The sequence below is a fragment of the Colias philodice genome, chromosome 17 (genome assembly GCF_061535455.1).
Source record: "Colias philodice isolate Cphi_HAF_F1 chromosome 17, ilColPhil1 Martin Lab GWU primary, whole genome shotgun sequence".
Lineage (NCBI taxonomy): Eukaryota > Metazoa > Arthropoda > Insecta > Lepidoptera > Pieridae > Colias > Colias philodice.
Window position 1 is genome coordinate 6917518 of NC_143102.1, and position 27181 is coordinate 6944698.

Consider the following 27181-nt stretch of genomic DNA (forward strand, 5'->3'; position numbering starts at 1 on the left):
CATTAAAACATTATCACAATTCAAAGCTCCATTTCCCCGAAGCGCATAGCAATGCGCGCGACTTCGATTGCAGATAAGCGCTTATTTAACATTGAAGACAAACGGACAGACACTCGAGCGCCTGTCACCAAACAGAGGTGTTTGTTCCGCAAACAAATGATAAGATAACCTTTAGGTGAGGCCGACACAATGGGCGGAGGATGTCAAATATTTGTGTATGTGAATACCTTTGAGGGCCTAGCGCGTGCTCCGGCCGCCTGTTACACCGACGCGTAACAATCGTTGTTATTTAATTTTCTTGCTCTACATTTGGATAACCTACGATACGAATAAAAATATATTTACTAAGAGCCTGATTGTGCGTGTAGAAATTGTAGTTGGCACCTAGGTATCTATCCAACGAACAATAAAAATAAGACACGATTAGTTATTACTATACCTACTAATACAATAAACATAGACTAGTTACAACCACAAGAGATACACAGAAGAAGCATTAGGCTGAAATATACGAAATAAAGAAATAATTTGTCATAACTAAGTAGGATATCTACCTAACTATCGGTAGAATATGTACCTTGAAAATACATTTTATAATAGAATCTTTCTAATTTTTTGAATAACTGGCAAAAAGAAAATGTAAGAGAACTCAATACCTATCAATATTATGTTCTCGAACGTGTAAATACAGTCACATACATTTGTACAAACTAGGACAAACCCTTAATAACTTTTAAACAACGTAAAACGAATATAAAGAAAAACCTGTAATCTTTTAAAATAATTTACGACTATTAAACTCTATTGAAGAGTCATCTGTCTAATTGTGAGTCTACAAGAGTCATTTTGGCCAAATTATCAGCTGATAACTAATTAATCTTAAAGAAAAAAATATTCAAAACCAAAGATAAAGTACCTATGTAAAATACATTTAGGACTATTGATATTGTAATATTACACATACCTAGCCTATATAATTGAAAATAGTAAATATCAGGGTAATAGGTTATCATAGATTTCAACCAAATGTTTCTTTTAATTCTAGCCGCAGTTCCAATAAACAGTTTTTGAGTTATGAAGAAGGGGATTCTAATATACATAAAGATATCTAAATTTCAAAGGATACGTTATTAACCAAAACATGCAACCTATTACTTAAATCAATAGCTCAAAGAACTCAACAACGAAACAATACCTACTAACAACACGAAAATGAACAACAACATGAAAATCATTAAAACCTACCTATACCTATTATAAATTTATAAGTCTAGGAACCTATTGAGCTAAAACCCCTCTTTTAAAAAGTACAAAATAAACAACATCCACCATCAAAATACACTATGTTTTCAATATCTATTAACCACGACCAAACATTTAGACTAAACTAGAACAATAGCAAAATCATTAGGATAATATACATGTCTTTACTTACGATTCCTTGTAGATAGCACAGATAATATATAGGTACTAGTAGATTCTGAGCACAATTTGTCGAAGCTATTAGGGGATATTTCTATTGCTGATCTAGTATTAGCATTTAGGTTAACCTAAATATCCATTAGTTTTATCGAGAAATACCTTTATGGATGACTAACACGATGATTATATTTATTAGGTTGTATTTTGTTGTAATCTGTAGTATATTTTGCTATCTATAATGTATATTTGCTTTGTATAGAAGATAGGTTGGACGGAAAAGGTGTGTTACTACCTACCATGATCTAATTGTTACACAAATACTTAAGTAAGTAACTTTCAAATGTAGCACAATGGTTTAATTTGGCCTATCTTATTAATGAGCAGATGTACCTACCTATTTCTTTATAAGAATAGGTAAAAACCTTTTTTTTAAAGCTGGCTTATGGAGAAACTGGTAGGTTTTTTAATTTAATTTTAAAAAAATCTTATAGATGAATGGTGTGAAACTTGTAATAAGTTAAGTAGAGCAAATCAGCAAAGCACATACCTAGATAACCTAACTTAAAAGTACCTATCATACAGATGAAATTATTGTCAAACCTACAGGTTGCCTATCACAAGGAAAAACAGACTTTTTTATTTATCTCTCTCAGAATTTTATTCTCTAAAATAAACATAGGTACCTATTCATTATTGAACTTTACAAATTTTAATGTAACCTATATGGAGCATCATGATTAATCAATTGTTGGCTAAAACGTAAAATAATTCTTATTAAAAAAAGTGTACAAAATCAATTTAACAGATTGCCATAACATACGTGCTCAAAGCGCGCGCTCAATACTGATCAATTCAATTTGAATTTCGACGGCGCACGCGCATCGATAGCGACGCCCAATCACAATCTAGTTTATGAGTGGGGGCGGGGCTTGTGCTGGCCCCGCCCACCGCCCTGAAACAGCATTTTAAAAGTATTGAATTACGTTGAACAGAGGATTGAACTTATTGATGTCATCAGGTGAAGAAAAGTGGAGGTATCAATTACGCTGTTATTTTTATAGGAAAAATTTGATATTATTAGAATATATTTATAGCTATAGGTACCTATCTACTGGCATAAGAGTGATGTTAATTAGATTACAACTACCTACCTATAGGTACCTACTGTATTTAAAACAATTTTATTATTAAAAATATGAATTAATTAGGTAGGTACCTACTAAGTAAACTTACGGCAGGTAAACGATGAAGGAAATTATAAGGTAGTTAATCACAATGGTAATTATTTTATTTTTTAATATCTATGTATTTAATTTTCTTGTAATAAATTATTATTTCAATATTTATTACCTGCCTAAATAATTAATAATAAATAAGCCTTGTGTTTCAAAAACAGTTTAAATTTAACTGCTTTTGAAACACAAGGCTTTGAAAAATCAAAAATAACATGACTTACTTATACTTATTGCTAGGTAGGTAGGTATGTGCAAGAAAATTTTTTTCAGACAAAATTCGACTCTTGTTTCAAGAACAAGGCAGTTCTTGTACCAAGGCAGGTCTCAAGTTATGCATCTTTTTCTTTTTAACCATTTTCTTATAAAGAACATCCACTTTTGTTTCATTTTTTCAATGTAGCTATAACGTAGGTAGGTATAGCCTATTGGTTTTAGTTTAGTAAATACTTATAAGTCGCGAAATTTAATTTTGGCAGTAGATAGCTATACCTACCTAGGAACTATACCTAGGTATAAAATAAAACAATAAACAATAAATAGCCTATCCATAGGCTATAGGTAGATGTAGGAACATAGGTACCTACACTCTACAGGCTACATGCATGATAAGTAGGTTATAGGTACGTACTTTCGTATGTTAATACTTACTACATTCATAATTATACATATTTGTACAAGGTACGATGGGATTGACATAGACCTCTTGGACAAAAAATCCCTAAATAAAGAAAGATAAGATTAAAAAATAACATTAAATTATTAATTGCATGCATGTAAATTAACAAAAATAAAATATCAACAGAAGTTATTACTCGTGCAATAGCTCTAGGTATTAGATATTATATAGAGGTTTTTCATTTTCATTTTTCATAGGTACCTACACCTACTACTACACTACATGTATGTAAGTAGGTATATAACTAGTAGGTATAGTCAGACTTCATACCTTCAACATTTTGCTGCACCTTATCTAATTATAGTTAAAAAGAACAAGCACACCTAAATGACTCGTAGGTAACTATTTTTTTATTGAATCATTCAGTTACCTACTTCAATTCTCATATTATAGGTACCTACCTACCTATAGAATAATTCTCTAGTTTTACCTATATAAAGACAAATAACGTTTGTAACAAATTCGATGTACCTTCAACAAACATACAACAAAGGTTAAATGCAAGTGAGGTCATTCCATATTTATTCGACTATCAAGTTAAAGTGAACGCTTAAATATTCATTTTATATTTCATTGCAATCTCAAGAGCGAGCTTCGGTATTATCATATCAGTCCGCGAATTAACGGTGACAATTGTGATTGCACGTCCTTTTTATATATGCTAAGTGTATGTGATTCAAAGAGTAGCTTATAAACAGATGTGTCAACAATTTACATGTTTAAGTATGTACCTATGCTCTAGCCTCTACTAAATACTAATCATAATGATAATAATATGGTTAAGTTGGATAACCGGCTGTGTGTGATTTTATTAGTAGCCTTGATGAATCAAATCCTGTAGATAAAATAAAAACGTAAAAATTTATTGTACGTGTAAAACTTAGATCTGAGCAATAATTTAAAAAGAGAATCACATGAAATATCGCACTTCGCACGCAAATTGACTGAAATTCATTTTTGATCACCAAACAAACCAATTCAGATACTTGCGTACCTTTGTTTCTAGAACAATTTGAGCTACTTCTGTAGGATGTAGAACTAATAATGTAAAATTAATTTTCTACTTCTGTAGGCTGTATTCATTAATATGTCTACTTCTGTAGGATGTAGAACGTTCTGAAAAACGAATCATGTTTGCAATGGAATAATATTTTATTTACAATGAAAAAATAATTCGTATATTACAATGAAAAAATATACCCACTAAGAAAGGCCAATTTAAATCCAGTAATCTCTTTAGTATTCTTAATAATGTGACACCAGGTAATCAAACATTTAGATATTAATAACACTAGAATATAAACCATTAACATTTAACAAACATACTTACAGGAGTATTTAACTATGTACCTATACATTACCAGTTCTGCGCTATCGAATCTTTGCCGCTTGCCCACGCGCATCGTGTCACAGCGGACAGTAACTGCGCCGTCGCGATAGTAGTGCCGATAACGGCCGCACACGACGCTAGAACATATCTCCTCGATACCGATGTTACTGCGCTGTGATGTAACTTCAATTACGATTGCGCAATGACACATCTGTTTTCTGCCCTTACTTTATCTTTGGTCATATCCTTGAATTGATTTAAATGCCCTCGTTTGAGGGTTAAAGTTATGGTGAAATTTTAAAGTTTATGGAATACAATTTTGAGTTTAAAATTATTGTTTGGTGCCTTTTTTATAATTTTCATTTACTTCCATTAATAAGGTTAGGTCATATTTACTGTAACTTTAACTATAAAATTATAAATTTAGAATAATAATATAGTTAGCCAGAAAATGAAAACATATCAATTATCAATACAATCACAATGTAAAACACAAATGTAAAAGCTCATTATAAAAGATTCTGAAATTCAAAATATATTGTACAAAATATTATTAAATAACCTAAAGTTTTTCCTAAACTGAATGAACCAAGAGGCAAGAACACACCTCAGTCGCTATGCGGAAGTATGACGTAGACAGCATTGATTATTCGAAAACTGGTTTCGACTTGAAGTGTGAAGAGTCAAAAGCTTGTAGGTGTCCGTTGTTCTAACGCAGAGATCAAGAATTACTCGAGCCGTCCATATAATTCGCGTTCAAACAAAGAAAAATAAAGTGAAACCATTAAAACAATAAGCCACACCACAAAGAGCGCTAACATACGAAACAGCCCGACCTCACGTTTCGAAAGCATTGTCAAAACACCTTATACAATTTTGCAAACGAAAAAAAAGGCGAGCGTGTGTGGTCGTCGAATAAACGCACCACAAAATCTCAAAGCACTCGATGCTAAAAGCAAATATTTCTCAAACACCGTTAAAAGTAAACAATCCTTTGTGACAATTGACAGTAATTTCGGTGTCGATGACAATGTGAGAAAAAATGGAAGGTATCGACTTAACGCAGCGGGATTTCCTGGGGTGATTGGTATATAATTTGTGATCGTGGATTACACTTCACTCGCTTTCTTGCTTCCATTATTATGTTGTCACAAACTGAATGGCTGGGGTTGTAAAATGATAGAGCTTGCGACAAATTCGAGGTATTTAGGTGCGATTAATAGCAATATGTGTGGTACAATTTTCAAATTAAAAAACTATTAGTGATACCTCACAACTGGATCTGTAATTTACCTCTTACAATAAATGTTTGCAATTGAATAAATATAGGTAGTAGGTACTTTTCAACCATTTCAGTCGACTCCAATGAATTTTTAGGAATAAAGTAACATACACACAACAAAACATACACAAGACTATATAAAAAATTCACTATCCTTAAAATCTCTTTAATTTAATTCCTTCCGTTGGTCTCATGTTTTCGCATTGATATTAGTCCTACACGAATCTCACAATTAAGCTAGTACAATATTATACCAATTTAAATTATTTTTTAAATCGGTTAAATGTAACACAAGAGTTGACTTTGCTCATAACATTTGATTTAAATGCCAGATTCCGAATTTATAGCAGTGGTAATAAAAAAGTACACCTAGGTATCTGTTTACATTCTTTGATTTATTGGCTACTTAATCACCCAACCTAAATCTAATTAATATATTGGTTAGGTACTTTACCTAGCTGTCTTTAAGTAATGGTTCCGTATATTTTATTTCAATAATTTTTAGCTCTATAATTTTAGTACAAAAGTTGTAACCTGGCTATGTATTCAAAGAGTTATTGAATTTTATCTTAAAATTTATAGGAAGCATCCATTTAAATTTAAAATAATCTTATTAGTTGTATTAATAACATAACATTATGTTTTCATATATATTACATGCATGTACAAAATTCTAAATCTTTAATCATAGACTATACACATTTTTTACTAAACGATTATATGATACTTACGCGAATTTACTAGACAAAACAACGCCCCACAAATAACTGACCTTTTTAACACTTCATCAATTTAAAACCCCGAAAAAAGCGAGACATATGGGCCCTTTATCCACTTCACTATGAAAGGAATCTTTATGTCATTTTGATACACTCTCAACTATTGTGTTGGATTAAGTCGAATTCTTTTTGATCACGTTGAATGCATCGAAGATTTTGTGTTGAATTGAAACGATTTTTCAAGCTCGGTAGTCGTCTTTTGTTATTAACAGCTTTCCGCTTTGGTTTATTTTTGTAATTACTAGTTTTGTGGTCGTCACACCTGTTGTGACGAATGTGATATTCTCACAAGCACACGATTTTTTAGTAGACGAATCCTGGATTATAAGCTATAGGTAGCGCTCCCTATTTCTTACGACTAATAGAGTCATATACTACCTATTCCTGTTGAAATAAAAGAGAAGAGAATGTTAAAACTTAACAATAAATAGGTACTAATATATTTTTGTGGTTTACCAACCTATTAATTGTAATAATTAATTAAAGAGGCAAAAACTGTAATTTTTCAATGTATTATGTTTCATGTTTCGTTGAATGCATAATATTATGTAGAGTCACAAATTCCAATACAATATTTCTCTACATACTTGTAATACTTTATCATATTAAAACATAGTATAAGATTATTAAACATTTGCAGTACTATACTTATGGTTTAAATTTTTACAATATCATATTTCAAAACAACACAAACCAAATTTCTGATTCGAAAGTAAATTTCCCACAGATTACACATTTCCAATAATACCACAATCGTTGTGACGTTTATTTATTATTAGAGCATTAAGTCTAATCAAAATATTCTGTACGATGACCATTAATAGGTTGACTTCTCTTTGCCTGACCTTTGAGACCGGTCTTTAAATAACAAACTTAATATTAACATTTATCAAAGCAAGTGCAGTCATATATCATGTAAGTTAATGAAGACGTTTGTTTTACTGTGTTTGGTGACGTTGTACAGGTGGCTGTATACAGATTTAATATAATTAACAATGTTTATTGCTGTTTGAGATTGGCGTCGCTGGTTTTTTTCTGTCTTTTTCCTGATGACGTCACTGCGTCGCTGGTTTTTTTCTGTCTTTTCCCTGATGACGTCACTGACAGTATCTTTAGGTACCTACTAAAACTTTTTTTTTCATCTCTGCCCATTTTTTGGTAAATGAGTTTTGCAGGTTTTTAAAACAATAAGTTATAAATATTTACTGAATACTTTCTCCCACTTTATAAGATCAAGTCTATATTTTGATATACGCAAATCTTAATTCGCAATGTTTGAATTTCAATATGAGAACAACATAGCATTTAGTTGGCGATATATTTTTAGGTAGATAAAAAATCACTATCTGCTAGTGAATCTAACCCACGCGACGTTAAAATCATTCCAAGAAGATCCACTGATAGTTCTGCCAAAATTCGTCCAGGTATTTTAGAGATTAACTTAAGTAGAGCAAACGCATAGATAATTCGTTAAGGTTATTAAAGAATTACGTATACATTACTTTTACAATTAAATTAAATTAGTTTAAATGAATCTCTTTTATTGCCAAATAAATAATAGCTAGTCTTAGAATGAGGATACATCTTTTATTATATTATGTGTATTGTATTGAATTGCCCAACAACTCTACAATAACAAAAATATAACTACAACTATATAAATACCACAAAGTTAAATATATAAAAGAACATAGTACGCCTGAAAGCTGTTTGCTTATTTATAATACACATCGACACATACCCTGCCTTTTGTATTTACTTCCTCCAAGTTGTGTTTTCATAAAGAAAGTACATAAATACCCTATAATAATCTCCCTGTCTGATTTATTTATCCCTATACCTGAATTGCTCAAAATCTATTCAAGTTTTTAGAATTTGTAACGGTAACATAGAATAGTAAAAAAATCGATCATATGTTGTTAAAAGTAACAACAACATATCGCTTAAAACATGTTCCTATACAACCATATCTACTAAATGAATAGGACAAAAGATAGGGAAAGTGCGTGAATGAAAGAGAAAGGTGTATTCTGTGTTCTCACATTATATTATTATGTTGAGAGGAAACTGTAGATTTACTTGTAGTTGTTGAAACTATTAAAATATATTAAACTTACTGGATTATTATTTTTACATGTATAATCTGGACCTGAATTATAAGATTTATTTATAGACTCTACGGATAATAGTAAATATTTAATAGGTATTCTAGTCACCAAAAGGTTAAAAATTTTAGTAACACAAAACTTTTATCAGAAATAAAACATCAGCTTCATTCATAAGATTTTATTTTTGTACAACCTTTACAAAATAAGTAGGTAATTTATTGCGAATATCTTACATCCAAAATAATTATCAATTAAGTACATATACAGCCGTACAAATAAAAACTTGCTTATTCAAACCTTATGCAATGAATAGATATGATAAGAATAAATAAAGAATAAGGATGTCATAATTTCTTACAAATAAATTTGGAATAACGTCGATGTAACTATGCTCACGCTATGCAATAGGCGCGAAGCGGCAACGTAGCAATTCATTCACTAAATTATGAAAAACATTGAAATTGTCTACGGTCAAGCCTTGGTGCTGTCATTTTGACGCTCGTTTGACTTCCTCGAATTTGTTGTGAAGTTTCATCATACGATGTTCTGTTTATTTATTTTTTAAATATTTATTGGAAATAATTTAAATATATCATTAAATATGCAAGCAAATGAAAGAGAACGCTATCCAATATCTGGAGAACAGAAGATAAACCCACCTTGAGATAGAGAGTTGCCAAATAACTGGTACTCAAAACATACAACTCCAGGCTTAGAAGATTTATATTTTCAACGAAAGTTTATATTATTGTGATAAGTTTAGAAATAAGTTTTATGTATGTATGGTTTGGCGCATGTCGTAAATAAATAAATCATTATAAATATCAAAAGGGTTTTTCATAATTTCGTATATTTTGACATTTCATACAAAATTTTCCATTTCAATAGGTACGTAATGAAATTATTAATTTGCTCAACTTTTTCTACTTCTCGTATTACTCTCATTGCTATTATCTCAAATTTAGATTGAAAATTGCTTCTAAAACTTGTAAAACACAGCACAATGTACTAAAAGATACGTTATAACTCGGTTATGTCAGACTTATACTAGGGTGGTAGCCGGAATAAGGACGAAATAGCATTAGTATGAATACTTATTACGAAGTTATACTAGGTTTCATTTATTACGTGTTTATTTGTATGATTTTTCCTTATTCTTAGTTTATTCTTTTCATAAAATGTTATAACTCGTTTATTTGTACGGCTGATAGAGTTCAACAATGACGATAAAATTCATTTTATATACACTCATTATTTCGAGCTAAATGGACGGTCAGCTGACTAAGGCACATAAATTATATTTACATTTAAATGAGATCAGAGAATTTAGAAGATAGGAGATGAAAATTACGCACTAGAATAATACTACGAAAACAAAGGCACACAATATAGAAGATTCGATACTTAATTCTAAAAGGCACTTGATTCATCAGTCTTTAATTGCAATACACAGGAGGTTTCAATTCTCTTCTTCCGTGTCTAAATTGTCAATGGGAAAGTTGGGGTTGAGTAACGGACTCTTCCCATTGCTTCCACTGGGCGAAGTGTTGACGGAGGCCATTCCAACCAAATTGTGCGTTAAGCTGTGACGTCTTAAGTCACAGTTTCGTCTGAACACCTTTCCACATGAGGAGCAGTTGTAGGGTTTTATGTCAGTGTGAGTGAGGAGATGCGTCTTGAGATTAGACCTCTGGTTGAAACTTCGACTGCAGACGGGGCATTTGTGAGGAGATTCTTCCATGTGTAGAATTTTATGCACGGCTAACGTCCTCGATTGGCAGAACCCTTTTCCACATTCCAGACATTTGAAAGGCTTTTCCTTTGAGTGGATGTATCTGTAACAGAAAAAAAGCATGTTAATACAAGGTAAAAATTACAACTATGTCTACTAAAGAGCACACTCTTTAAAAGGCTCTACAAAGAATTTGCGCTCTAATAGTATGAAATACCTATTCTACAATTAAAAATTATCCATTAAAGTTCAGGCTATTTCTAAAAAAATCGAGCAAATAAGATCATAAACATACGACAACACCATTAGAAATAGAACTGCCAAATAAATTCACATATCCGAAGCTTAATATTACAAACGCCTAACACTATTAGCAGTCCATTATCGAAAATATATAGCCGTGAAAGGAGCATTCATAAACAGCTCTTATAAGCATAATTTGTGTCCAACGCGTTAACAGGCTTCGAATAAATACATCATGTCTTGAGGCGCCGAAACGCTGCCCAAGATGTGAACACCTTGTAGGAGCTGAGCCAAACAAGTGCCCCCAGGATATTGGTAATAAATTGGCGTACACTCCCTTTTTATGCCTAATACCATTAATGCGTACATGAATGATAAAACTTTGGAAGAGAAATGTTTATTTTTGAACAACTGAGCTTTTTTTAAATAATTTAGATTGAGAAGATGGCTATAAATAAACGCTAGACACACCAAAATTGTGATAGTGTGACTAAATATTCCCTAACGGTAAATATCTCTGTACAAAATCAACACCGTATCAATCCATAACAAACAACAATTACAAAGAAACGTGTAATCAATAATAATGGTCGTAAAGCCGCGAAGCATAGCGTATAAACAAATAAAACGATAGAAAATTCGTGTTCCAAGTAACGTAATATATGTAATAATAATCGAGATAACGATAGCCGACGATTAAGTGTTACCAGATGAATGAAAAAATGATTTGGATAAGATGATGGGCTGATTAAGTCGCGCATTGGAGCGTAGTCGATCGGCGCGAGCGCAGTTAGGCCTAACTCCATCGCGACATCTCTGATTAATTAAAGAGACGATGTATATTGATGGCCTGTGAAATTACATCTATGATACCTTATTAACTTTTAACCGAATGCTAATTAATAAGCGGTGAATGTTTAAGTCTATAATTACGATGCGGTTATCAACAAATTTGATTTTTGAGAATTTGAATGAATGTGTTAACTTCGGTTTTAATGGCTTTATGTGTTTTCGTGTTAATAACAAATGATAAACAGATTTTAAATCTTTATGTTAAATTAAAATCTCATAAGTTCAAAAAAATGTTCATAAAAAACAGTATTAGGAAATCGTCATCTACAGACATTCGGTTTCACATTGTTAAAATGTTTAATTACAACGGTCTTTGTATTTGTCGTCCACATTAATCCTCGCGTCGGGATCACCATTGCTTTGTTAAAACCCGTCGAACGCTCCATTCCATTTGAATGTATCGTGTCAACGGACATCGATTGAACACGGACAGGCCGGGCCCAGCTCGGGTTAACCCTGCGGCGTCTACACGAAATTTATTTTATTACGACAGAGATACGGTGATTTGGGTAGAAATCGCCGAGACAGGTGTTAAAAATTTAACACCTTTGCCTCCTTCGGGTGGGGAACACGAAAAGATAAGTGGAGAAATAGATAAACACACTCTAAAGTTGTTGTATCACCGTGGGTACGACGCGTGTCCGTAATGGAATTATTTATTGTTATCGTCGTTCGGAATTCCAATTTTCTTCGAATTAGGATTAAGAATTTTTAACGAGATAACATTCGCCGATAAGACAGATATGCGCACAGATTCAGAGGAATTCAAATGTAAAAACAAAATGAAGATGCAAAATTAAAACATCGGCTCTCAGATTAGCGATGGTTTTGTAAAATAATTTACGAGCGTGACGAAGGATCCCTCGATACCATCTGCTCGACCGTAGTTAACCCTTTTTGTTTTAAATATTTTTCTACACCGCCATTATTCAAAAGTTCATAACGTTTTGCGTTGAAACTCGAAGACTAAAATCTTTTATTGATATTGAAAAATGAGAATCGTGATCCCTCCAAATGTTCTTCGACACGGCTATAACCTTGTTTTATCTTATAAAAGCGGGTCGGCCCATCCGATACGACGCTTTAGGAAAGAATAAAATTTATATCTCCCATTGATTTAGCTATTAGTTTCAAATGTAGAGATAAAGTTACATTCATTTGTTATTATTTCTATCCGTGTTAAAAGGTTATCTTTTAGGCTATGGTAATTTAACGCCTACAATAAATGGTATGTTACACAAACTTATTATTACAACTCTAACAAGTTATTTAAATATTCATAATTGATGAATCATTACTCATAAATATAAAGATGACAATAAGATACGTTTAATCATGTCAAATAGTATTTAAATAAATAAAACAAAAGCTTTTTTTACCTGTGGTCTCGTAGATGATCTTGCCGTCGGAAAGCCTTTCCGCAGATGTCACATGAATACGGTCGCTCGTCTGTGTGAGTTCTTTCATGAATTAATAAATTGTATGATTTCGTAAACTGTCGATTGCAAAACTTGCAGATGAATTGTTTCTTTGTTCTAGGTCCGCTGCTGGTTGTCTTTTGTTTATTCGATATACTGCTACCCGTTGATGATGTAGAACTGTTTGTAGATTTAGAACTAGATGAGTTAGGCGGAGGTGAAACTGATTGAGATGGACCGTTCATTTGTTGTTGATACATGGCATTCATGAGGAGACTCGGATATCCATTATCTAGATTTTGTGCAGAATTGTAGCTATAACTCTTTGAGGTTGCTTCCAAATGTTGTTCTAAAGTAAATTCGTCTTCATTGTCTAGTAGTGCTAAGTCTTCTTCTACTTCTTCTGATAAATCAACATCATCCGCGGCAATAGCGTCAGGTAACGGGTATTCTTCAGGAGATTTTGGTGACGCTACTTTTAATGGGCTCTCAACGGAATCTATTTCACTTATCTTTGCGCTAGCGGTTGCTATTCGCAATATATCTTGTTTGGAGGATGAACTGTTGTCGGGTTGAGGAGAGTTGCTAGCGGTAGATACTGTTGTGAGACGTTGTAAAGTCAAATAGGATTCTAATGCTTGTAAATTCAGCGCTGCAGCGGCTGCAGAATTAGAAGGTAAAAGCGCTGCCTGTTGTAGAGAATTCATCATCGCATTTTGAAGCGAAATCACAACGCCTTGTAATGATCTTTGCAACATATTCTCTTGTAAAAGCGCTGCGGATGCTATTGATAAATTTAAATTCGTACTGGTTGATGAATTAGTACTCTTACTTGCTTTCGTATCCTCGTGCACTGGTGTATCGTTGAGCAGTCCATTCATTTCGGACGTCTTGTTGTCTTGAATCTGCAGATTATTTTTCAGCTTGATGATGGCACTTTCCAATGAGTTGAGAGTCGATTTATTCGTACGGGATGTGCTCTGTTCTTGCATTTTCGCGTGGGCGCTAGTGGTAGGTTATCATCAGGTGGTCACTGAAGCACGTGTTGTGGCGCGGTGGGGGTTATCGCGTGCGCATGCGCTTCGAGTCACGACACGGAGGACGGCGTGCGAGGCGAGCGTTCGGCGCGGCGCGACTGAGCCGGCGGGCAGCCCGTGACCGCCCCGCCCCCGCCTCCCCTTCGTCCGCCTCACAAAAGCTCTCTATTTTAGGCAACTCTTTGTACAGTAATGGTCACCTCACGGCTCACGCTGCCCTAACGACAGACACGTCCATGAGAACAACATTGCGCCAGATTTGTTGTGGCTCTTTCGAGTGTAATGAGATTCTGAATGGAATCGTTCGGGCTATGGGAAAACAATTCGAGCGATCGGCCCATTTGTTTTGTTAGTGGGTCACGTCACGCTCAATCGCTTACTTGTAATGCCATCCGTAATCACTATAATGGTTGACCACAATGCGCTTATGACAACAACGTGTCATGTTTTGAAATATTATCTATGGATTGTTACATATTTCACACACTTCTTAGGCAGGTTAATAAGTGGCTTATTGATGACGAAATATTAATCAAGTTGTAAACGAGACATTTGTTCTATTGAAGTGCAAATTTGTTTGAACGTATTTATGTTAAATATTTTTCTTGTAGCTTAGAAAATTATAGGTAGGTACAATATGTTATCAAGGTAAATCAAATTTGATGTTAGTTATTGTATTAAGTACCTAGGTAGTTACTTTTATAAGGTGAAAGTTGAGTAAAAATTATATTGTAAGTTTATCCATAAAAGCTTTTACTTTCAATTATAATATTATGCCGGTTTATTTATCACAAAGTCAATTAAATAAACAATTATTTTTATATTAATTAAACAACATTTTAAATTTATGAATTTTGTAACTATAATTTCGAGGTACGTACATACATTACCTGAATTATATTATATTTTATAAATGTAGACATTATGTAGGTATCTACCTATGTACCTAGTGCCTTGTTAATATGAATGAAAAAACAGTTAATTGTAAACAATGTTTACAAAGTTTAAAATATTTAATGTAGGATGAACAAGAAAAATAATATCCTCTGTACACAATACACATGTTTATTATCTTTGTATTTACAAATCAAACATAATTTTAATTTTATGCTCCTTTGTTTTAAGGATTTGCAAAGTGTGAATTCAAAATAAACTGTCAAAATAAATAGTGTCCCGGAATTACTGTTACTTTATTGTTTGTTTAGTTTTTTTTTATGATTATTTTCATACATATTATGAAGAAGCTTCACTTACATTTATGGAACACTTCGTTCATCTTTAAAAATATCAGAAAACAATAAAATTTCTAGTTCCAAGCAAAACTATAGGTACCTAATTATCATATTTCACCTTATATTTGTATTGTGTAATAGAAAATGATATTATTTTCTTCGCAGGTAGTGAGGTATACAGTCTACCCTATAATATGAATGGCTCAGCTCATAGAAAGCGCTGTCTGAGTAAATAATTAACAGATCTATATCTATACTAATATTATAAAGAGGAAAAGTTTGTAAGTATGTATGTAAGTATGTATGTATGTATGTATGGTTTTCACGCAAAAACTACTGGACCGATTTCAAAAATTCTTTCACCATTAGAAAGCTGCATCTTTACTGAGCAACATAGGCTATATTGCATTTTCAAAAAAATTAGAGATCCTTACCAAAAATGCAATAATGTAACCCAAGGTGTAAAAAAATCCTCAATAAAACTTCTGTCATCGCGTGCGCTGCGGAATCTATTGAAGATAGAACAAAAAAATGTTCTACGGTATTATAGAATGGATCAATATCTACAAGAAAGTCCGCGATACCATATGTCCATCTTCAGTAGTTATGTTACTACAACAACTTTTTTACGTTTTCAAAGTAAATAAAAGTGCCGACAGTAATCAAACCATGTTATCCATACACATATATTAATCCTTATCCCATTAAATGATGTTTTATTATAGACTGTTTCAATACCAAGCAAAATACTTTTTAAATGAAAAGAATTGGATATTCCATTCAAAAGATATAACGAATTTTTAAAAGTGTCAATCTACAGAAAATAGTAGGTATACTGTTCGAGCAGGCCGTAGTGCGGGGGTCACGGAGGAATTCTACCAATATGCGTCTTGACGGAACACAGTGGGGTTTTGGTCGGTAGGAATCCGACATAACCCACGGCCCCACGGGACGGGGTAAAGGTGATTTTCATGTGATTAAAAATTAAACCTATAGTCCGACCTATTTAGTAGACTTTTCACTGTAACGATATCGCTATCTATGCGGGTGAAACCGCAGGGCATTGCTAGTATTATACAAAAATTAAATATATTTAAAATAGGGCGTTTCGCGTTGTCACAGCATCACGTGTAAACGGGTGGACCGATTTCGATAATTCTTTTTTTTATTATAATTCTTGAAGTACGAGGATGGTTCTTGTGTAGAGAAAACGTAAATACCTATGTACCACGGGCGAAGCCGGGGCGGACCGCTAGTATATTATGAAAACTCAAAAGCTCTTGTTGAATAAATACACTATTACTTAGTAAACCTTTCACATGTTTTCATAAGCATGAAATACCAATTGATCGTTAATACCTTGCTGTAAATGTATAATGTATCTTAAAACGAGAATTGAGATTTGGTTATCAGGTTCTCATTTCCATTTTATGTATTTATGTAATGTAAAATACATTTCTAAAAATGAAGATATACTTACGTACCTACGGTGCGTGTGATATTGAAATCCAATATTATGTCAGCCCCCCTAGTCAAGTGGCTTTCTGTTAGCGTAGCGTTCAATAGAATAGACTACGAATGTATGAGATTGACGTAAGCTGTAGATACGTATAGACTACGAATGTATGAGATTGACGTAAGCTGTAGATACGTTTATCTACAGCTTACGTCAATCTCATACATTCGTAGTCTATTCTATTGAACGCTACGCTAACAGAAAGCCACTTGACTAGGGGAGCAGAAGTGAATAAGAACCTACATATTAATAATGCTTTTAACTTTTAAGTTTACACCTCAGAATATATTAGTTACTGTGTATTAGATATATTATGTATACTTATCAATATTTTTCTTTACATGGTTCAGTTAGTTGTAAAAAAAGACAGGACACTTTATCATTTACTAGCTTTCGCCCGCGGCTTCGCCAGCGTGGTGTTTTGATAAAAATAAATATATTTAAAATAGTTTTGATAAAGATAAAAAGCGTAACAGACAGACATACAGACAGACAGAGTTACTTTCGCATTTGTAATATTAAGTAGGGATTATAAATTGGAAATCCTACTCAAAACTTTGTGAATGCCCAAAAAATTATTGCTAGAGTCAAGACAATTAGGAAACTAAATAATGTAAAAGCTATATTTCGTGTGAGGCTCTCTGAAACCTACTACTCAGAACTCCACCTACCTCAAAACAAGACCCACATCGCCAAGAGCGTTAATTCCGGCACTCGAAGCAATTGCAACGATTTAGCAACAAAATAGTCGAGCAACTGTCACGCTGACTAATCAGAGACAAAGGCGCATGCTCCAATAGAGCGTGGTGGTAATTGCACGTAACTGACATGGGAAACTAGGGAAACTTTGCAGAATCGAGTATAGAGGTATGGACGAAAATCTGGGTATCGTGGCAGCTCGATTATTGATTCTATTTAGTATTGTAGTAATATTGGAGTAAATCAGATTTTAGAATAGGTATCTACTGTTGATTCATTGTTCATTCATAACAAGAAAAAATAAAATAAAAGATAATGCCATAATTGGTATTTATAAAATTATATTAGAGTTTATAACAAGTATCTCATTATCAGGGTATAAAACATAATAATGATGTAGGGTACCTATAGAATATAATATAGAGTCCATAAGGAAATATTAATAACAAAAGGTTGTGGACTTGTTCCCAATGTAGGTAACTGAAAAGTATTATTTAGATCTTAGGCTTTTAGGCTTTTAAATTTTATACTTCTTTAAAGAATTGTCACAACCAACATTCCTATAGTTGCCAGTAATGTAAAGTAACGTAACGTTTATCCCAAGTTCTTCAGCCATAATACATTATTGTGATTAGAACGTTCCAGATCATCCAATTCCAGCAAAAATGACGCACTTGACGTAGTGTTGACAGCATGGTCTAGCTCAGCTTTCTCACGCCGACTCGCCCGGGGGCAGCCCGCGCTCACGACCGCGATATAAAATTAATTTATCTACAAGTAATGTTGCCATAACGGAATTTAAGAGCTTTTTATTGGGGATAAATAACGTTTATCAGTTTGGTAACTGTCGAAGGTATAGTGAAGATGTAATGGAGTACTAGGTGGAATCCAAGACGTTTTATGATGAAAATGTTCATACATGTTCATCACAATTTTCAGAAGGATTATCAAGTTATTAGGCTAGTTTGGTAGATTAGTAATGCAGTGTTAACATGTGTGACGTATGCTTTCCCATATAAATTTAAAAAAATGTTGTGTGGTTTTATGAAACCACGGTAAAAGTGAAACTGTTCGAAAGGTTCCGAACACTGCTTTGTGTAGCGCATGTCGCGTGACGGTCGGACGGTCGGACGGTAGATACCTACTCGGCAGCCGCGATACGTACGCGACATGCGCTACACAGACCAAAAAGTTTGAGACGATGTAATAAAAGTTTCACTTTAATAACCTGTTCCTTAATGCGTATCTTGTATTGTAGTTGACAGTAAACTAGTATGAAAGTTTAGGTGCTTGATGACAGCTATATTTGTATATTCAATGGTGACGTTAAATAAATATTAATATTAACGATCTATTATAGTTTGATTATAGTACCTATACGCATTGTCATATCAAAGTATTTTGATGATAATAAGCAGCTTTGGGATAACATAATCAAGGGCAAATCTTCAAAATGAACTATATTTCGCAAAATTGGCAAATTACTAATAAAATTGGATCATGTTAGACAATAATTATTGAATAGGTCAATGAAGAAGTGTGCAAAAAAACCTTCTCTTGAAACTATTATTATAATTAGTTGTTATATACAATTAAAATACACATAATATTGTAGGTACTTGAAAATCTTAAAAACAACACTGAGTTATCTCTCTTCCATTCTATATTTTGAGATATGTACAAAAATAATTTTACTATTAAGAAACTATTTATAAAGAGCTACAAATTGAGGCTATTGAATGAATTTAATATTACATATCATAAATATAAGTCAATCTCAACTCATAACTTAATCATTACATAATTTGACCGCAAATAACCTGCGCCCACGCAGCTTTTTGACGATTTGCGAGAGCTTTTAAATATGTAAAGCTGAGTTCACATAAACGTGTGTTGTTTGAATTAATGCTAATAATTTCCTTTTTAAATTATTAGTTTAATTAAATTATAGTCAGTTAAAACTTCCACTAATTAATAAACATTTGATAAATAATTAATTATGTAAATTATTTTTTAGACATTTCCTTGGCTCTACATTTTTACAGGCTTGTTTATTACTTTTAAATTTTAATTAAATCAATAAATAGTAAAACTAGATTTTGATATAGTCCTTCATTTAAGCTTCTTTCTTTCTTCCATTTCATTGTTAATGCAATAAGCAAAAAGAGCCTGTGTGCCGAGCACACGCGTCAGATGTGAAACTTCTTTGGCAAGATTAAAATTTAAAAGATACCGTCGTAAATGTAAAAGATATCGTCGCCTTACTCCATGTCGTGACGGTATTGCCATGATGTAACCTTGACATTTTACTCTCTAGAAGTTTCATGACGCCTTTAAACAATTTTAACATAAAATTAAATTATTGATCTCATACATATGTTTCATTTTATTATTGTTTATTGTTGTAAGTTTTATACTTGTTCCATGTGTACAAAGCTTAAGGAACAAGAGATGGAAACATTATTGATAGGCAATTTTGAAGCAAAAACTTTTGTTTTGAGTTGAGATAAATAGGTACGTGTATTATTTAGATCATAAAGAATACAGGTTTGAAACTATTATAAAATATGATATTATTATTTACTATTTAATATATTATGAGGATATTTTTGCGATCGCGTAGTACATAATCATATTTTTGGCTATTGAGTTTTCGGTAACTAGGTAGGGTAGCTACTTCGGTAGGGTTCCTACTTCATAATTTATTTTGCTTAGTGTAAAAGGGAAGTTTTTTTCTATTAGTTTCCAATTTACCTATTTAAGTATCCACATAAATTTAAATAGTCTGAGAAATCTAAATAGCAAAATGCGAACATTAACACATTTCAAAGCAATATTTCAATTTTAGTGTCGCTGTACTAAAAGAGATGTTCACTTGACACCGCTAAATGTATTCAATGTTTCATTACAAAGTGAACTGGGTACACATGCAAATACATGCATTCATATCCAAATACACACACAGGAATATGGCCTTTCAATCCATTACAATAAGTGCGGTTATCGAGTGCGGAATATTGGGGTGTAGTTCTCGAGCTTTAGGCAGGTTGTATAGTTTTGTTCTAAATAGGTGAGACGCAGAAGACTATGTTGGTTGTATCTAGTTGTAAATAGTTGGTGTATAGGAACCATTATGTCGGAGGTAGGAAAATTGATCGGTGGTTTTAAGTTACCTGTGATTTAATGATAGCTCGTTACTTTGTAGGACATATCAGCGAGATTTGAGTGTTTTAGCTTTAGAAATTTCGTTAAGTGTTTTTGAAAGGGGAAATCTGGATTGCGGAATTCAAATTTTACATTTATGTATTAGGTACCAAAATCGTATTTATCTATAATATAAAAATGAATCGCATAAAGTGTTGGTAAGCGCATAACTCCGCGAGGACGGCTGAACCAATTTCGTTAATTATTTTTTTATAATATGCCTTGAAGAACGAGGGTGGTTCTTATGGAGAGAAAACGTAAACATGTACCATGGACGAAGCCGGGGCAGATCGCTAGTGTGAAATAAATGAAAACGAAGATAAAGGAATAGTTAATACTTGATTGGATAAGATCTACTTATTTACGAGCAATAATTCAAACAACAATCAATAAAACAAAACAATACACTAGATACTTACGTCAATAAAATATCGATCAGAATACTGTTTGATTTCTTATCTTAAAAGCAGCAACTACAAAATATATAAAATTTTATTGATTGTAACAAATATCGAATTTCATGTAACGATGACTTTTTTAGCCAAGTTGAATGTATTTATGGTACGAAGGTTTTATTGATAAATTCCTGTAGCGCCAATAAAATATAATTTTGTTAAAGTGATTTGTAATTTTTTTTATAATTGACTTATTTCATGAATCTTATTATCTTTAGAACAATACATATTCCTAGCCAGCACTGCTAGCTGCACCGGCTCTGCCCCTGTTTTTTGAGCTTTTTTTTTAATCCAGCAAACCAAAAATTGTGCGTTATAAGAGGCGTAATTAAGGCAGATTATAGCTATTGAAATAAAAAGTATAAGATATATTATTCTTGTCTATGAGTAAGGTAGGCATATGTAGGTAATAATTTCCCAGTATGTTTACGCGATCAGGCTATAACATTTTATAGAAGTACAGTGTTTTACGATTGTCACGTTTAATTATTTCATTGCCGGCAATCAAAGTTTGGTGGAAAAACGATTTTTTATGTTTTACAACCGTATTTAGATGAATAAAACTTGAAATCACTGTTTGTTTTTTACCACACACGATTTTGAAATAGTGATGTGCCGTGAATTACCGTACGTGTCGATGAATTTACAACATTGTTATGGGACCCATAAAATCACTATGGAACAATAAATTAGTCTAGGTGAACGTTTCCAGTGGGTGATGCTTTTATAATACCTTTCTTTGTTCTCAGTATTATAATATGGCTATTATTGAGGTTAGACATCAATGATTTACATATGCATTGGGTTATGTAAAACTATAGCTTTTGTAAATGTAGTTATTGTGTTTATAGCTGAATCCATCCGTCTATAGTATTATGAAATATTCATGAATTAATTTGAATTATAGTCCCATCATATTTATCGTACCGATTAAACTATCGATAATTATTTAAAGCAAGATTCATCACAACACTTTCTTAACTTGATATGACGTAAAATAATTGATCACATAAATTTAACAGGAGCTTTATATCGATAATATTTTAATATCGATAAGATAAATAAAAAATGTGTCGTCAAACCTAAGTAAGGTTTAATGTCAGTCGAATTTCTTGTTTGCAATTTAATGGCATTGCATTATCAACGATGATTTGTTAAGTGAACTAATTAATGTTTATCTTAGTTTTATGCTTTATTACGAAATCTGCTATTGATTCTCAGTTATCTTTATAACCCATTTGGCAAAGGTTGATACGTTTGATCTTTTAAAAAGGTAATTGATTTTTGATTTAATTTGAATTTGATTATGTTAAATCTTTCGGTTATCTTAGTGATATTTAAAATTTCTCGTAAATTGATCTACCTATAAGTAGAGATGGTATGTTTTCAAATTTACTAAAATTTTTCACTAGGTATACGAACATAATATCTATACAATAATTTGTATAATAGTAAATTTTAAATTGAAAAAACATGGCAAAATCTAAACAGTGTTTTCATTTATTATAATTTTCACTAATGATTTTATAATTACCCTAGCTAGCATATGGCTTGATACAGAACCTAAATATTGAATCTAGATAAAACAGGTTACCTGTTTACAATTATTTTTAGTATACAACCATATAATTCTATTGCATTCTATTTATCTACTACACTATAACTGATCGCTTGAATAAAACTGCACAGACAAATAATACAATTTCAATTATCTATCATTACACAATTAAACTGAACAATTCATTACAAATCGATGCACAATCGCGATTCAATGTTAACACGACACAAGCCGCCTTAAGGCGAAATGAGACCCAAAACAGACGTTTCGAGCGCACGGAGAATTAATTTTTTTCTTCATAAACTTTGAATTTGATTTTTTTTATTTATCGATTTATTTAATTGAAGAGTTTGTTTAGTGACGTTTGGAAACCGAAACACGATTGACAAAATTTGCCTCGATAGAAAAACGTTGTGAAGTTGGCCAAAAATTAAACGGAGAATCAATTTCATTTGGACAATAGTAAAGTAATATCAATGAAATTTTATCCACATCCACTTCCATTCAATTCTAGAGGGACGTACGGGATTAGATTTTTCAATTAATACATCAGTAATTTAAAAAAAATATATTTATAAACTATGAGCAAAAAATTGCGCACAGGCCGGTCGCTTCCGCCGTTCCGCCTCCTGTTAGTCAACGCCAACGCGTCTTAGAGAGCTGTCCTGTACAACTTTTTCGCGCGGTGCCGTTGTCTACTCGCATACGTGATTTAGTGTTAGTGTTACTAAAGTTTTTCATAAACATGGTGAATTTTGGTGGCCAAAACATTGATGGTGAGAACATTAGGAAGAAAATGTTGCGAAGGCAGATGAAGAAACTACAGTTATTGAATCTAAATAGGTAAGTTTAATGTTTATCATGCTTATTTATAATATTTATTATGTCTTTCGGTCGCTACAAGTCTAAAGATTTCAACTTCAAATATTTTGATTACTAGGTATATGTTTACAAGTCTAAATTGAGAAACGCATAAATGAAAATCTGATAGTTATTTTTATTTGTAATAAGTAATATTATTTTAGTCATATTTTGAGATTTCATTACCTATTTATGATTTTTGTATTAGTACATATATGTTTACAAAGTCTGAATTTAGCAACGCACAAATCAAAATTTTATAATTTTATGCACTCTGTCTTTATTTTTATTTATAATTTTATTATTGGTATAAATAGGTAATGTTTTAGTTGTTTTTTTGAGATTTCATTTTCCAATAAATATACTACTGATTTGTGTATGTATGTTTATTTCTTATAGCAAAGCGCGACCACGAAAAATCCGATGTGCAGCTTCCAAGCCAGGATGCAATAAAGACACGTTGGTCTTTTAGACCAACCATGATTACCAGAAACTGATGTGGATCTTCAGACAGTTTCACATAGTACTTTTTTGTGTAAGTTTATTCTTATGTCATTTATTTATAAGTCATAAGATTGAAGATAGTGGAATATTTCAGACTAGTGTAAGTTATCACTGACGGGTAGGTAATTACCAGTGAGATCAGAAACAATTTTTATTTCAACCCTATTGCGTATAACTTTTTGTTTTTTTTTTTTTATGGTATTATAACTATTGTTGAGGTCTTTCACTGCACCGGTAATTGTAATTTTTTTACTTATTAGATATCATGCTATTTTAGGCTTATTGCTGATCTACTAACAATTCTATACACATGTGAGCAATCCCAAGACAAGGATTAGATAAAGGATATTTATTTATACATATATCAATTCGAATGAATGAATGTATGAGTAATTTTTTAATTTGTTTGTATGAATACTATTTGCATATTATGCATAAGCATAATGACTTATAAATTTTATATAAAAAATATTTGAAAAATTTGTAGTTATGTAACTATGATGCCGACTTTTTTACGAGATAGGACAATAGAGCAATAAACGAACGGACACAGCGAAATTTTTTACTAATTGTTAGAATAATTGCGGTCAACCGTAAAATTTTGCAAACAAAAGAACGATTTTCTCAGAAAGTTTGCTATGTAAGACGCCGACAATCGAGTTTATTACGGGCTAGGATAATAAAGCGACAAAGGAACGTACACAGCTGTGCAATTTTTTCTAGTTTTGATGACAGTATCTTTATAATAATCGTGGTATTATAAGAGGTATTATCAATTAATTGTTCTCCTATTATAACTTATTATGGTTGTTTCAGCACCTCAATGTACAAGGATAGCTCAAAGTAACGGGCAAGAGACATATTTATTTACGGAACAAGGAGAAGAAGTCGTATCAAGAAGATAAACATTGGAACAATAAAATGGTAACAAAACCAGCATTCGAAAATATCTGATGTTAAGTATATCAAAATGTCGGATATATTTATTCAAAAATAATCAAAATTGTAAAAAATATTTTTTTGTCTATTATTGTTTTTTTTCAATAAATATGATATAAAAACAAAAACCCGTTTTTTAAATATTTTAAAACCGATAATAATGTAAAAAAAAAACAAACGTAAATAGCATTATTCTATTATGTATTTTTATTATCATACTAGCGGTCCGCCCCGGCTTCGCCCGTGGTACATGTTTACGTTTTCTCTACATAAGAACCATCCTCGTACTTGAAGGAATATAATAAAAAAAAGAATTATCGAAATCGGTTCAGCCGTTCTCGAGCTATGCGCTTACCAACACATTTTGCGATTCATTTTTATATATAAAGATTGTACGTAAAGTCCCCATGTCGAAAACCTATAAAATTTGTTTACAAAGATTTGCAAATAAGCTAGTAACGTAGGTAGCGACAATTCTAACAATAACAAATAATTACATCATAAAATAATTTAGTCACAAGCTCATTTTTTGTAACCAGATTTGTACCAATTAAAAATCGACCTTCGTGCAAAGGAACAAAGGTCGATTTTTCTACTTCGATGGGCCCGGCAACGAAAAGACGTTGCCGGATCGCTTTACTCAGCTTTAACCGCGCGAATATAAGAATATAAGTAAAGTTCATTGAACCTCCGTTAGTTCCGTATGTTTCCGTCATCTATTCAGTTGTGTGGCGTGGCGAGGGGATTTTTGTGAAGCGTCCCGCGCGCTCTTATGCTCCACCCAGGGGGCGTAGCCCAAAAGGTGCACAAGCATGATTGTATGTCGCCTTAACAAAAACCTTTCGAATAAGACATTGCTGAAGCAATTAGTGGACTATTTATATAATGTCAGAACTGGTTATAGATAAAAGACACGCTCTGGCTTATTTATAGAGCAGTGGGTAAAGTAATGAGCATTGAGTTTTTGTTATAAATACATGTAGGTAAGTACCTACATACCTACTTATACACATGTGAAAGTAACTCTGTTTTGATGAAATTTGGAACAGGGATAGACTAAACTGGAGAAGGATTTGGGATAAGTATTTTTTAACAAGAGAATGAAACTTGAGTGAAATATGAATTATGAAATTCTGAAACGGACCGATGACAATATTAAAGCATACAGCTAACGGATGACTTAAGCGCGTCACACACGGTGAAGATACTATAATATTTTATCTTAAGATACTGTTATATTTTATATTACAGTATCTTAACGCATGACACAAATGACCCACAAAATTTCGCGTCATCGCGTAACAGGATGGCGGTTCTACAGGAGTCTTAGTACGCAATGGCAAAAAGAAAAATGATGGTCCGAACGCTGATACCGGATGCGTTAATAATAATAATAATAATAATAATAAATTCTTTATTTCAGAACAATTTAGTCCCATAATTTACATGAATACAATTTTAATACAATAAAAACATAAAGCCATTACTTAATTATCTCATAATAATTGAGATCCAAGTTTTATACAAACTACTAGTTATATTTCTGTCAGCCAGACTGCGTACAATTTTATTTCTACACTTGTCAACTCTGGACATAAATGTAGCAATCCTGTGTCTCTGGATGGCATTCAAGGAGTTTACTCTAAAGTTGGTATACATCTCCGAAGCGCTGCAAAATTTGTCGAGCCCCATCAAATATCGGAAGATGTTATTGTGCTCTACTCGAATGCCATCGTATGCTTTTTTGGTGTAATTAGTCCAAAGTTGACAAGTATAGAGGGACTGACAGAAAGTCTTAAATAAATGAACTTTAACGGAATTGGATGCCCTACGAAATTTCCGGATGATCATATTGCCGACGACACAGAGGGCACGTCGTTGTCGCTCAATATCGGCATCATCTTTTCTTTTGGATGTAACAATGTGGCCAAGATACTTAAAGCTATCTACTATTTTAATAGGGTGACCGTTAATGCAGATTGGCGGAATGTTATCCGGTCCCTTACCCGATCTGAATATCAACATTTCTGTTTTCTTTACATTATACTGTAGACTATGCGAAAGAGCATATCTTTCACATATGCCAACAAGTTTTCGTA

At 32.5% G+C, this 27181-nt stretch overlaps 1 protein-coding gene and 1 long non-coding RNA gene across 2 annotated transcripts; one reads left to right on the forward strand and one right to left on the reverse strand.

Moving 5' to 3' along the window:
* Positions 1-9075: 9075 nt before the first annotated feature.
* LOC149481151 (uncharacterized) lies at positions 9076-14189 on the reverse strand. The gene is made up of 2 exons (XM_089705603.1): positions 13039-14189; positions 9076-10667 (listed from the first exon to the last, which is right to left on the reverse strand). The coding sequence occupies exons 1-2, from the start codon at positions 14067-14069 to the stop codon at positions 10292-10294; spliced, it is 1407 nt and encodes a 468-aa protein (XP_089561729.1). The 5' UTR covers positions 14070-14189; the 3' UTR covers positions 9076-10291.
* Positions 14190-23445: 9256 nt separating this feature from the next.
* On the forward strand, positions 23446-25897 carry LOC149481152 (uncharacterized). Its single transcript, XR_016316903.1, has 3 exons — positions 23446-23621; positions 24039-24174; positions 24960-25897. It is a non-coding gene; the product is annotated as an uncharacterized LOC149481152 (long non-coding RNA).
* Positions 25898-27181: the final 1284 nt, after the last annotated feature.